The sequence below is a fragment of the Ambystoma mexicanum genome, chromosome 1q (genome assembly GCF_040938575.1).
Source record: "Ambystoma mexicanum isolate Mex_15411 chromosome 1q, UKY_AmexF1_1, whole genome shotgun sequence".
In the NCBI taxonomy this organism is placed as follows: domain Eukaryota; kingdom Metazoa; phylum Chordata; class Amphibia; order Caudata; family Ambystomatidae; genus Ambystoma; species Ambystoma mexicanum.
This window is the reverse complement of record NC_090922.1, coordinates 459,405,066-459,418,974: the sequence shown is the minus strand read 5'-3', so window position 1 is coordinate 459,418,974 and position 13,909 is coordinate 459,405,066. Positions and strand designations below refer to the sequence as shown.

The 13,909-nt window shown below is 43.8% G+C and overlaps 1 protein-coding gene across 1 annotated transcript in view; it reads right to left on the bottom strand.

The window, feature by feature from the left end:
- Positions 1-4,993: 4,993 nt before the first annotated feature.
- The window catches only part of LOC138521462 (N-formyl peptide receptor 3-like), an 88,056-nt gene continuing 79,140 nt past the window's right edge, over positions 4,994-13,909 (bottom strand). The window contains exon 2 of the mRNA XM_069634326.1: positions 4,994-6,522. Within this exon, the coding sequence (XP_069490427.1) occupies positions 5,417-6,522 (1,106 nt within the window). The 3' untranslated portion in view covers positions 4,994-5,416. The remainder of the gene's footprint in view (positions 6,523-13,909) is intronic.

Genomic DNA, 13,909 nt, shown 5'->3' with positions numbered 1-13,909 from the left:
AGTGCGGGCCTTTGTTGAGAGGCCGGCGTTCCCGCCTGCCGGCGGAAGGGATAATCATGAAATAGGGAGGTCAACAGCTGATTCGTGCGGCCAGAGCCTCACTCTGGTGCCGCGATGCGCCCGCCATTGCTGGGCCAGGCGGAAGAAACCGACGAAGTCAGTCGATTCTCAAGAAGCGTTGCGCCTCAGAACTCGACGTACAACTTGAAAACAATAAATGTGCACGGTGGGCATACCTGACTGTGATATGAAGGCAACCCTCGCCCTTGAGGGAATTCGATGAGGCAGGGTGATCTGAAGCACGGCCGAACCGTGTGTATCTGGAGATGCTCCTCGCCCTCCTCCGTGGTGTGCTGCTGCGGCTGGAGCGGTGAGGGCAGAGTTAGTGGCCCCAGGCTCCTGTGGCTCCGAACAGGCTCTCAACAGGCCTTTGTATGGCCTTCGTAGGGCCGCCGGCACATCCGCCTGCCGGCGGATGAAATGCACAGGATAAGCGAGGCTTAGCCTCGTTGTGGCGCCGCGATGCGCCCGGCATGCGGGGGTCAGGCAGGAAGTAGGACAAGGCCAGGCAGGCCTTCGTTGCAGCTTACCAGCTGTTGCGATTTGCAGCGATGGGGAAAGGGCTCCTGCCCTCTTCCCTTGGATGGGGCGACGAAGTGAGGCCGAACAGGCTCTCAACAGACCTTTGTATGGCCTTCGTAGGGCCGCCGGCACATCCGCCTGCCGGCGGATGAAATGCACAGGATAAGCGAGGCTTAGCCTCGTTGTGGCGCCGCGATGCGCCCGGCATGCGGGGGTCAGGCAGGAAGTAGGACAAGGCCAGGCAGGCCTTCGTTGCAGCTTACCAGCTGTTGCGATTTGCAGCGATGGGGAAAGGGCTCCTGCCCTCTTCCCTTGGATGGGGCGACGAAGTGAGGCCGAACAGGCTCTCAACAGGCCTTTGTATGGCCTTCGTAGGGCCGCCGGCACATCCGCCTGCCGGCGGATGAAATGCACAGGATAAGCGAGGCTTAGCCTCGTTGTGGCGCCGCGATGCGCCCGGCATGCGGGGTCAGACATGCATCTGATTGCTGGTGTCTGCATTCAGTGATATTGGTTGCCATACGGATCATGATGGGTCCTTTGGCCCACACATGCACTGCCTGGGGGGGGTTGTTAATGGGTCCTTTGGCCCACACATGCACTGCCTGGGGGGGGTTGTTAATGGGTCCTTTGGCCCACACATGCACTGCCTGGGGGGGGGGGGTTGTTAATGGGTCCTTTGGCCCAGTACTCACAACTGCATATTTACATGTGGCATTCATGTTTGGGCACTTACCGGCATCTGCAGGTGGGCTCACTCCTGACTCAGCCTGCCCAATCCCATGGATTCCCTCTAGGTGGAGGACGCTGCTGCAATGCTCCTCCCATGCTTGCAGCCTCAGTGGGGAAGGGGGTCCTCCGCCTGTCCCACTGCTGTGTTGGAGGTGCGTGGAAATGAGGTTGCGTACCCTCAGCCTCAGGTCGTCCCTACGCTTGTGGCAGTCCTTCACGCTCCTCACTGCCACGCCCACGGCGGTGCACTTGCGTGCAGCTTCGGCCCACACCTCCTTCCTCCGCTGCTGTGTGGCACGCCGTTGGTCGGCGCTGAACAGCATCTCAGCATTGTCCACAATGTGCTCCACCAAGACGGTTAGCTCCGCCTCGCTGAAGCGCTGTTTGCGCTGCCTCTGAGCAGGAATCCTGGCAGACATGCTGGTGGTCCCTTTTGGCTTCTCAGAGTTAGGATTGTGCTTGTGCTGGCTCTGGATGGCAATGGATTGTGCTTTTATATGATGGCCGCCTCTCTGTTTCCTGTTTTGGCGATCATGGTATTTCCGGTTCCGTGTCCGTGGCGGCGGAGGCGGAAACGGGTTTTGCGCCACTTGTGGCTTTGTTATTTCCATTTCCGTGGGGTTTTCCGTGACGGCGGTAACAACGTTTCCGAGTCCGTGTGGTGCGCGTGACCGACAGCGTGTAATCGGACGGTTTTTCCGCACCCTTGCGGACAGGGAAACGTTTTTACCGCCGTCACGGATTTTGCACGGTCCCGGACTGGCAGGTTGTAATGAGGCCCAATGACTTGAAAGTGACAAATAGTAAATACATTTTTGGCTATAATGGTTCAATTAAAAATACAGATACATATTTATATTCCAAAGGGAAAGCAGAGATCACATGCATATAAAAAGGACACATTAAACTGCATGCATTGTCAAAAAGTGCCTATTCTGAGAGCTGTTATGCATGCAATCATAAAGGCATAACAGATGTCATCGGATTACAAACATTCTTGCAAATCCAAACATATCATTCTTATTGAGATTGAATGTTCAAACTGGGCATTATCAAATATTCACTCACATTTTGATTTTACATTCCTAATGAAAGTGCTACCTCATAACTAACACATATGCTTATGACATATAAAGTCAATGGGCCAATTGCAGCAAATAGGAGGATCCTAATGGTTTTAAATAAGTACAGGTACCCTTGCTCACTCTCTGTCTAATCTAAAAATGCTGTGTCACATGGGTGCAGTTTTCTTGGTATTAAAAGTAGAGTTTTGATAAAGCAAACAGGGAAGAGAGTCATTTTGACTAAGTAAAGCAGATTGGACTTCCACATGGAATAGCTGATTGGAAATCTCCTTAAGTAGGCCTTTAACAGAGGGGACTGCCTTTCCCAAGGCAGAACTAGATGGCTTGAGTGGGATTTTGAGCAGGTGGACAGACTGAAAGTAAAAAGCGTTCCTGGAAGAGTTAACCAAGGCTGGTTGATGCCTCTCCCTGTCCAGAGTCTTTGAAAGGCAAACCAGAAATAAGTACAATAATGATAGAGCATTTATATAAATGCGCCAAGAATTCATTAAAACCCAGATTGTAATTAAAGGTATTTTAGTGGCACTCTGGTTACACGCTATCTAACCAAACTGCAGACTGAGGCTATAAATTAAACTTTATTGAAGTATATTGAAAATAGATTGTCCCAAAATATATCTTTCCTCATGGAATATTTGTCTCTGATATTAATGAGTTATTTATTAATTCCTTGGATTTTCACAGCAGAAAATTATGTATGGGTTTCCGAGTGTGGTATGCAAAGTATCTGAAAGATTTGCAGGGATTGATAAACTTCTGGACCTTTGAAAACCATAGCTCATGTGAGAAAAATCCAGAATAAAGTTTTCTACTTAATAAAGTAGAATATTAAGGGATACTTGTTTGCTCCCCGTTGGTTCCTAGAAAATATTTTAAATATAAATCATCAGCGTAATTTTGTCTACGTGTCATTGCACAGCAATAGAGGATTCTGCCTCAAGTGGACTTCCCTGCTTGTGTGCCACGTTAATGCATCAAAAAAATGTTGCTATACAAAATAAAAGTTTCTCTCTGGCAGTTAGTTCTTGAAATTTCAGCAATAAACCTCAGTTATTTCCAAAAGCCCCGTCCCTGCTGATAATATAAACACGCTTTCTTAGATTTTAAATTACTTTTAATTAAACATATTTCGAACTTACTGCGTAAAAGTAAACTTTCTGCCTTGATGAACATGTTTCTTATTTTACTACTATTGCTTATTATAATGCATACTATTAAAAGTAATAAGTGATTATTATTATTATTATTACTATGCTCATCAATGCAAAAGGTTTCCTTTTGCCTAGAGTATTCAGTCCCAGGAATATTTCTCTGCTCCACTCTGCCAATGTCCTTCGAATTAGATGCCCTTGAGGGCATGGATCTTTATCTTTCTCCTGTCTTCTGCAGCCACTTAGGGTGAGATCATGGTGGCAGTATCACCACTTGCTGAGGTTTCACTTTTCCAGATACTGAAGCCCATGCCACGAGTCCAAAAGTAGGGAGAACCCATAGTAATGGTACCTGCACTACATTGTCTTCATGTAAACACATTTATCATGTTGTTGATCAATTGCTGGACTCAATAATGATCCTTTTTACCATTCACCATGGGGATATTTTCAATGTCTTCATGAGAGTTTCTGCTTCTGAAAAATAGGTATAGGCTCAGGAGAGACAATTAGTTCCCTGTATAACACCACCTGTATAATCACTTTCAACTTGCCACTGGTTAGTAGCCAAACTCAGCAAAGCATCCAATGCATCACAAGCAAATATACAGGATCGCTTCTCTGGAATCTACATTTGAGTTGTGTCATGGTGTGTCGTGTTGTTGTACCTTCAACTGCCCGGATGGACTGCTGGGCTGAATCTGCCACTCTCCTCATTGTGGGGAGTCTCTTTCTTACTCCCCAGATTGAAGACTTGCATGCAAGCCCACCCCAACCCGGTTCCTTCTCTACAAACAACCATATTTCTGCAATACTTTCGAAAATACTAAAGAAGACCCTAATGATGCCTTTTGTCAGAAGGCTCGTCTATCTCAACTAATGTGGTTAGAATTACATTCATCCCTGCTCATTGGGTGGTACAAACATCTGTCACACATTGATAATCTCGATCTTTCCTCTACTGGCGTGCGTACTTTTCTTTCTATGACAGTAACAGAATATCTATGCGTTCCAGCCTTCCTGGCTAGTGAGATGATTCTCTCTAATGTATTCAAGATAGTGGGACATCAACATCCTTCTAAACTGTAACTCGGTATCGTAACTGTGGTATGATTAAGAACTTGTGCACTGATAACATGTTTCTTGTAGCCCATTACTATATCATTAGTATATAATTGGTGCAATACATACAGCATTTCTTATACTAATAGAGCCATCGCAAAAAATGCCAGAGAGTTCCACACAGTACCTTCCTGTAAATGACCAGTGTGAGATAAAAACCGAATATAGAGATCCCTAAAGCTCCTCTCAGGATCAGTGAGTGATGTCACCATCTAGCAACTATTAAACTTGCTTCCATGTAAGTATTGATCCCAAAAGATATTTTAATCAGAGATTGTATTATTATACACTTAGCACTTGTTTCTTAAAAATAGAAAATGATTCCAGGCAATCAATACAAATTCTTTATGAAGCACTTACAATTATAGAATAGACAATAAAGCAAAGCCATTAATAAATGTTTCCAGTAAACATATTCAAAATGTATCAATCAAAATGAAGGCATTGCTCTAAAATGCTAGATGTGACAGGATTCAAACAGGGCTCAGGAACACATATTGTGCTTATAAACTTGCTGTCTGGAACAGTGATGAAATACAAACTGCATAAAATGTTTGCTTGCAGGATGTATATTCAAATGAGAGAATGGGAGATAGTTTTAGGAAATAGCCATTCAGAGCATGGAAGCACCTTCTGATCTGGGAAATAATTAGATCGGCATTACCTTTGGAAACACAAATATGGAGATATTTTCACTTAAATCTTGCATTGTGTCAATGTACAGATATGAGATGCAAGAAACATTCAGAGCAAGTGGGATTCTACTTCCCTTGATAATGGGGGTGGGGTGGGTGTCACCAGCATTGCCCCTGTAGGTTCCTCATTGAATGCCTTTTCAAAGACTGATAAGACAGACCTCCTGATTGTAACCTTGAAATCTCTGCCCATGAAGACATACAGAATAGGGTTGAGACAGCTGTTGAAAAATGCCAGGCTAATTGCCAGTGAATAGCTTACTAATTGGAACCCGATAGGCCAAGCATAATAAAATGTCAGTAAGGGCAAGGCATTGAAGGGGAACCAGCAGATGAAGAACAGAACCAGAATGGCAATAATGATCTTGAAGGGCCTGCTGGATGTGCGCTGGTGTTTTCTGTTCCTAATCTTCAGAGCAATGGCACCATAACAAGTGATGATGATGGCAAACGGGACTAAGAACATAGACACAAATCTAGTTATAACAATTACATTGTGGCGGATTGTCATTCTATCAAAATCTTCTTGTGAAAAATCAAACGATTGGATCCCATAGCTCAATGAGCAGTATGTGTCATTATGCCAACCAGTTACAGTGTCATAAAATGCTGGATATGGAGAGCTGGAAATTACTGCCAATATCCATATAGCCAATGCCACCCTGTAGGCCAGCCAAGGTGCCCTGTTGTTCATGGACCAGACTGGTTTCCAAACAGAAACACAGCGGTCCATACTGATGACTGCAAGAAAGAAGATGCTTGCAGACATATTTAAGTTTAACACCATATGACTTAATTTGCACAGAATGCTGCCGAAAGGCCATTGTGCCTCCATTGCCAACGGCACAATTTGAAAGGGAAGGAATACATCAAAGATGAAGTCAGCAATGGCCAAATTTATAAACCAAATTACATTCACTGTCTTTGTCATCTGAAAGATGCCGACCCAAATCACAAGGCCGTTGCCTGAGATGCCCAGGAGAAAAGTGACAATGTATGACACCATGCGGAAGTAGGTCATGCAGTTGTTTAAGGTAATCGGGTAATCATATTCTCCATCTTCTTGATAGATAGGCATAGTTGTCGCAAGATGTGATGCGTTTGGCAGAGAGGTTAGCATCTCAGTGACATCTTCCCTGATCATGTGACTGTTTTCTGAAAAAAAAAAGGAATGTCAGTAGTCATTTTCTAAAGCTGATTCTTTAAAAGAAAGAGATAATAAAACAAGGATGTAGATAACATGATATTACATTTAAAGATTTGTGAAACTGGAAAATTAAGTTAATATATGCAATACATACTAGATTGAAAGTCCAATGTACCTAAAACTTGAAATCTAGATTAACACCGGGCATGGGGGAGGCAGCCAATCAGGAGTCAAGGAACATGGGCTGCTTCACCCCCCCACCATCTTCCCCCCAGTGTCCCTTCCCTATTTTTCTCCACTACTCTCCCATTTGCCTGATTGCAGCTGCGGCAGATGGCACTGCCGCAGCTACTGCTGCTTCCACTTCCGGTCCGTTGTGCCCGCCATGGAAATGGAAGAGGGGCCCCGTATGGAGCCCTGCATTCCAGATCTATGGCGGCCATCTTACTGAAGTATTTTCCTTCAATGAACGGGACGTCCCATTCATTGAATGAAAATGCAATGCTCTCAGTACCCCAGGTTACCGGATTGGCATCACGGAGGTGCAAGTAGCATTAAGACCCTCTCCAGCATGCTAGATCGTGTGTAATTGGCACGGGGCCCCTCATTAATCACCCTCGCATCACTTGTGCCTTTAACTCAGGCTCCAGGCCGTTAACACTCAATCCGGCCTCCCAGATCAGGTCTTAACACTTAAGAAGAAAAACAACAAAATGGGAAAGAAAACAGGGCATTTTTCAGATCAGTTACAAAGGTATGTCTACCTAGATGGTGAGAATGTGTTAAATGTATTGGAAATTATAACATTAACTGTAACTGTAGCTTTAAACTGTCCATGTAATGGTCATCAAAAATAGCACAAGTATATTTAGCTGCATCTGAAATGGCCTGCCAGTTGTGGAGAAAATAATCCATGAAAGTATTTATGTGGAGAAAATTATGTTAAAAATGTGTTTTGTCCAGTAAGTTACATAGACCCAAAAACACGTTTTTGGGACAAATATTTCAAAATTGTATACTTCACTTTTCGAGATATTTGCACTTAGAATTTATGGATAACTGGTGCATGTAAAAAAAAATATATAAAATCAGTTGAGGCAATTTTAAGTTCTTCATTTTTCAAAATGTTAACGTGCATAATTGATGAAGTCACAAATAAGAAGTGGAGGATCGGGCAAGGAAGATCCTAAATGACCACAGAAAATCGTCCACTCATTGACGTTGACCCCCACAAACTGTACATGGAGTATTCCACAGGGCACATTACCTGTGGCCAACAGGGTATCAAGACCCACACACTTCTCACCCATTGTGTGAAATTTGGACATTCAGAAATTTTACATTTATTTTCCTGCACACTCAGCCTTGTTAAAAGATAAAATCTAAATGTAGAGATGTGCCAGTGGCGAGGAAGATTTAGAGTCTTGCATAGCGAGATGTGACGAGGTAAAGGGATCCACAGGTGTTTCGCTTTTAGGACTCGTGTAATGACCTCAGAAATACTCACCCTATTACACACACCAAAAGTTATTGGAGTCAGGAGGCAATAAAGCACACTTACCACCAAGGGTTGAAATATAATGGGCTCATTACAGGCCCCTTTAATCATAATCCATAAGCACACAGATAACTATGGGATAAATACAATTGGTTATACATAAGCACACACACAAGGATAGCTACAAAGGATATACACCACCAGTGGTATCTCAGCCACAACAACAATGCCCAGTCCTGAGGCAGGTAGGCAGAGAGATCACACATACTAACAGGGTCTGGAGCGGAGTCCTCCCTCTCAGCAAGACTTCATCACCCGGGGTTCCTATTCTCTGTCTCCTCATCAGGATGCCTCTCTTCTTAAGGGGGACAAAGCCCCGCCCCTCATAAATTGCAAACTGTCCCCGGCCGAAGGACAGACAGCAAGCATGAGAGGCAAAGAGCAGAAAATCCAGACAGAAGTGGAAAAACCCAGCTCGTCTCTCACGGACTAGTTCCCAGCATCCATTATGAATGCACCTGCAAATCTCTGACTCCCCTCTCAGCTCGTCCTTAAGAAACCAATACAACAACTATCCTTCATAGTGAGCTCATCTTCTTCATAATATAATATTGCAACCATTGCATAACTCATGTATGCCTTCTAGCTGAGCTCACAGAAACATAGACTTTCATTGGAGTTTCGTAGTGAATGTCCAAAATGGCCACGCACCGGCACAAAGTTTTAGCTCATTTTCACACAGGCATTACACTCCACCCTTTGGACAATCATCTACAATATCCCAATGAAACAAAAGAAGGTTTCCGAAACTGGTGAAACATCCACACCAACAACAACAAACAACTAAAACAAAAGCAACTGCAAAAACACAAAGAAACACAACGCCTCAGGAATCCAAGAAAACAGTTGGTCCCACCAGCTCCCACCCTGATCCTGAGTGACTTGGGAAATCAGGTAATTTGAACTACCAATATGCTTCTCTATAGAACGGGAATGGTCATCCAAATCAAAACAACACATCCCTTCAAAGGCATTGCAACCCAAAATGTGCTTCAAAAACAATTCATCCAATAGCAGCAAAATAGCCTTTCTAAAATGTCCGCTGTCTAGCAACAGTCACATCAAAGCTTGAGAAGTTTCATTAAGCCTTTTAACCACCACACAGGCCAATCTAAACAAAGATTTATAGCCCCCAGCAGCTAAACCCCAAACACCCACGAAGGAAAATGCAAGAGCCAAAACTTCAGGTTCGGACAACAAATGCACATTAGAATCCCAATCAGGAGACAGGCCAATATTTGTATTTGTATTTGTATTTATATTTCTTTATTTATATAGCGCGCCTGGCCCAAAGGCATCTGGGTGTGTATCTTAGTTACATGAACTCAATATACAGTTAAATAGCAGGATATACATTGTAGGTACTTACAGTCACATAGTTGCATGGTTACACAGACTCAATATACAGTTATAGATCAGGATATACATTGTAGGTACTTACAGGTGCAATTACAATAAAATATTCAGATGGGGTTACATAATCATCATCAATATACAGTTGCAAAGCAGGAAATACATTGTCAAGTACACATGGGTATGTTTAACATCAGTTTTACAGAGAGACGCAGAGGACAGTGTCAGTGAGGGATCAATGGAACTATGTATTACTGGCGTGGAGGTAGTGTACTGTTAGACACTTGAGCGATGAGCCACAATTTGGCTTTGCTCTTGAAGTCACAGAAAATAGGTTCTAGTCTAAGTGGAGTTGGCAGGGAGTTCAACAGTTTGGTGGCAAGGACCGGGAAGCTGGCACCCCCAGATTTCGGAAGTCCAAATCTGGGCACGGATAGGCAATGAGCTTGGGCTGCTCTCTGAGGCCGACTAGAGATGTGTGGAGTGAACCAGCTAGCCAGGTATTGGGGGGCCTTGTTGGCAAGGCATTTATGTGTGAGGGCAAGAGATTTGAGAGAGACTCTTTGGGCTACGGAGAGCCATTCCAAATTGCATTCTGTGCCCGAAATGTGTTGGTTCCTAGGTATGTTCAGGGCGGCCCTGATGGCATTATTCTGGGTAACCTGAAGTTTGCAGAGGTTACGATGACTAGTACCTAGATAAAGGGCATTGAATTAGTCTATCTTAGCCATGATTAACGTTCTGGCGAGGAGGATGCAGTTCGCGGTGGAGAGAAATGGACGGCGAGCAGTGATAAGTTTGTTAGTTGTAGGCAGTAGCTGAGACCACGGCATTAGTTTGTCTCGAAAGAGATGAGGTGGAATCGAGGTAAATTCCTAGAGTTTTATTAGCATTGGTAACCTCGATGATGTTCTAACGAGACCTTGGCTGTGAAGCCAGCGGCGTGGGCTGCACACCCGGGAACCACAGTAAAGTGGCGTTTCTTTCTTCTTACTTATTCTTTCATAATTGGATTCAAATTAGTCCAAACAATTTAGATAAGTGATGAATTTATTCTTTAAATCAGCATTCAAGATGTTGTGTCCACTTAAGGCCGATAAATCACATTATTGGCCTATGCATTTCAGACATAGTTGTCCTTCCTCAGGGCCAGTGATTGGTCTCCTCATATACTAATATCTAATTTACATATAGTATATGTACCCACAATTTGTACAACAATTATTATTCATATTGAAATATGTAATCATAGTAACATAGCATCAAAATATATCATCCAAACAACAACAAAAATGTGTTTGGCACATCAACAATGTATTCGTGCAAATCATCAGTTCAACCGGTGTCATAAGTATAAAGTATCACAATAGTTTGCTGCCATCACATGGAAATAATGAGAGTAAATACATTTTTTAAAAATCAGTAACCGATAACCCACCGTTATCGAACAATTATAGACAAAGTGAAAAATATCCACAAAGGTAGAAAATCATTATAGAATCATAATACATTACCCGAAAGATGATGCATGCATATAAATGCAACAGAGTTGAAGACACCAATTTACCAAACATAAAAGAGAAGAGAAAAGAAACGTTGTCGTAAATGTGAAATTCTAAAAATGACAGTGATTTCTATGTTGCTGGGAAACTTGCAAGCATGACTAACCTGTTGTGGAAGTCAGCGGTAATGAATCAAGAAAAGGTTTAAAGGTTCAGCGTTTGAGAACGTGACAGTCTGTGGACAACAAAAAGCTACATTGTCAAGAATCGAGGAACATTGAGAATCAATTGTGTCCGTATGAGACCATGGTGGGCTTACCTTGTCTGTGTCTGCAAAACCTTACGGTCTGAACGCAGAGCGAGTGCGTGCACAGACTCCCTATTCCTTTATTTGAAGGTGTGATCTAATCTGTTAAAATGAGTGGGAGAGCCCAGGATGAGGAGCTCTGTCTTGTCATCATTAAGACAGAGCTTGTGTTGAGCCATCCATGCCTGTATGACCTGGTAAACATTGTTTAAAGCTTTAGTGTCAACTGCATGGTTGCCTGTGATAGGGATGAGTACCTAGGTGTCATCCAAATAATTAGTGTAGGTGACAACCAGAAAGTCAAGAATATCGAATAATGGTTTTGTAAACACACAATATAGCGTAGGTGAAACACAAGAGCCTTGTGGGACCCCGCATAATACGGGAGCTGGTTCAGCAGAGGCAGTAGGGGAGAAAACTCTCATGGATCTGTTTGGCAGGAATTAGCTGATCCAGGATGTGGCTTTGTCAGAGAAATGGGCTGCCATTTTGAGATGTTGACACAATATTTGATGGTTCACAAGATTGAACACTGCAGATAAGTCAAGAAGTAAAAAGGAGGGCAATCTTGTCATTATCTTTCAGGTACTCAATTTGTGTGTTTAGGTCAGTGAGGGCCCTTCCCATTCCTTGCTTGGGACAGAAACCAGATTGTCTAAAGCCGAGGAGATTATTGCATTCCAGGTAATCCTGGATCTGTAGATATGCTGCTCGGTCTAGGACTTTCATCAGGAATGGCACTGTTGTGATAGGCCTATAGTTAGTGGGTATTTTTGGGTCTAGGGTAGGTTTTTTCAAAAGGGGGATAACCCAAGCATCCTTCAGGTTGTCAGGTACAATGCCAGAGCTGAATGATGTGTTAATAAGTGTCGTAATGAAAGGAGCAAGTTCATGGGCGGACTCATTTATAATGGGGGCCAGGCATGAATCACCCTGGCAGTTGGACGGTTTGAGTTTTCTGATGATGTTTTCTACCTCTGGGATAGTTAGAGGTGAGAAGCTGCAAGGTTTATGTATGTGTGGAGTGAGATTATTTAAGTTGGCAAGGTAGTTGGGCCCGGAGTTAGATTGGAGACTACGTTTTTTGTCATCAATTCTAGCCTTGTATGTTCGCACACCTGGTGCTGTCTTTATTACATGTCTTGGGAGGAGTGAAGTTCTTTGAGGATCTTGAAGAGCTCTTTTGTATTAGATTCAGCTTGCAGGATACGCCTATTGTAGGTGTCTTTTTTAGCGAGGTAGATTGCCTCTTTGTAGTTAAGAGAGGCTATGAAGAGACTGTCCTTGTTATCAGCGGACGAGTGACTTTTCCAACGGGCTTCAGTAATTCTTTTTTCTTTGCGTAGTACCCTCAGTTGTGGTGTGAATCATGAATTAAGGTGTGCATGTGGTTTAGCTTTCCTAAGTTTAACAGGGGCAATGGCGTCCATTGCTCTGAGAATGGTATCATTTTAGGTATCTACTAGGAAAGTGGGGTCTGAGCAGGATAATAATGCCTTATTCAGTGTAGGTATAATGTGGGGGAGGAGATTAACTGTGGTTATGTCTCTTTTGTTTCTGGTGAGGGTTGCCGGTGCAATGTCAGGTGTGGTGCGTTGGTAATTGTGGTGGTTGCAATAGTAAAGGTGATAATATGATGGTCAGACCAAGTGCAAGGGGAGTTAGCTACTGAGTTGATGGTACAATTTAGGTCGACCAACCAATCGAGGTTTCCACCCTTGTCATGGGTGGGATCCAGGATACGATGGGTGAAGCCTAGGTCAGTAAGGGAGCTGGCAAGTTCAATAGCTATGGGTCATTGGTGTCCTGGAGGCCCAGGTTGAAATTGCCTAATAATATAATTTGTGAGTTGATTTTAGTTTTGTCTGTCAATAATGATGAGATATCATCAGCAAAGGTGGTGACAGGTCCTGGTGGCCTATAGATCAGATGCAGGGTGGCGTTTTAGTTATGTGAGATGGGAAGTTTGACCGATAACAGTTTTGCTGAAGGGAACTGTGCGGTAGGTATGATTCTCAAGCCGATACACTTTTTATGGATGAAGGCAACACCACCGCCTTTTGATTGGTTAGTGTTACGGTCTCATCTAATGATAGTATAGTTATTAGGTAAGGCTAGTGAAAGGAGGGGTCCTGATGCGGCATGCAACCAGGTTCTCTGTGATAGCGAGGAAGTCTAGGTCTCTAGTTGTAATGAGATTGTGAGATCGGCAATATCAAGAGCGTGCGCTGTGAGGGACCTAGCATTGATAAGAGCACCATTGATGGTGAGGTATTTGGGAGAGTGTGGTATGCTTGTGTTAGCGTTAGGTGAGGGCACAGGTGTGATGGTGTGCATATTTGATGGTGTGGTGTTAAGATGAGAAGTACTAGGTGTATGGGGAAGTTTCTGTGGCGTGATTGACGTCTTATGCATGCAAATCTTATGTTTAGGGCACATGGTTGATTGGGTGTCGGTTTAGCTGCAAAGTGTTCCAGCCAAAGAGCCAGGGCATTCAGATAAGGATTAAAAGGACGTTGACATGGGTGAACTTGTGGTAGGGCTACTATGCTGCGGGACTGTAAGCAAAGAGGTGGTAGGCTGGCAGTGTGGTAGCAATGTGCAACTGTGGTGCCATGTAGGGCCTAGCATGGTGGAGTTAGGATTCTCAGTAATGAGGGGGTTGACTGGTAGTG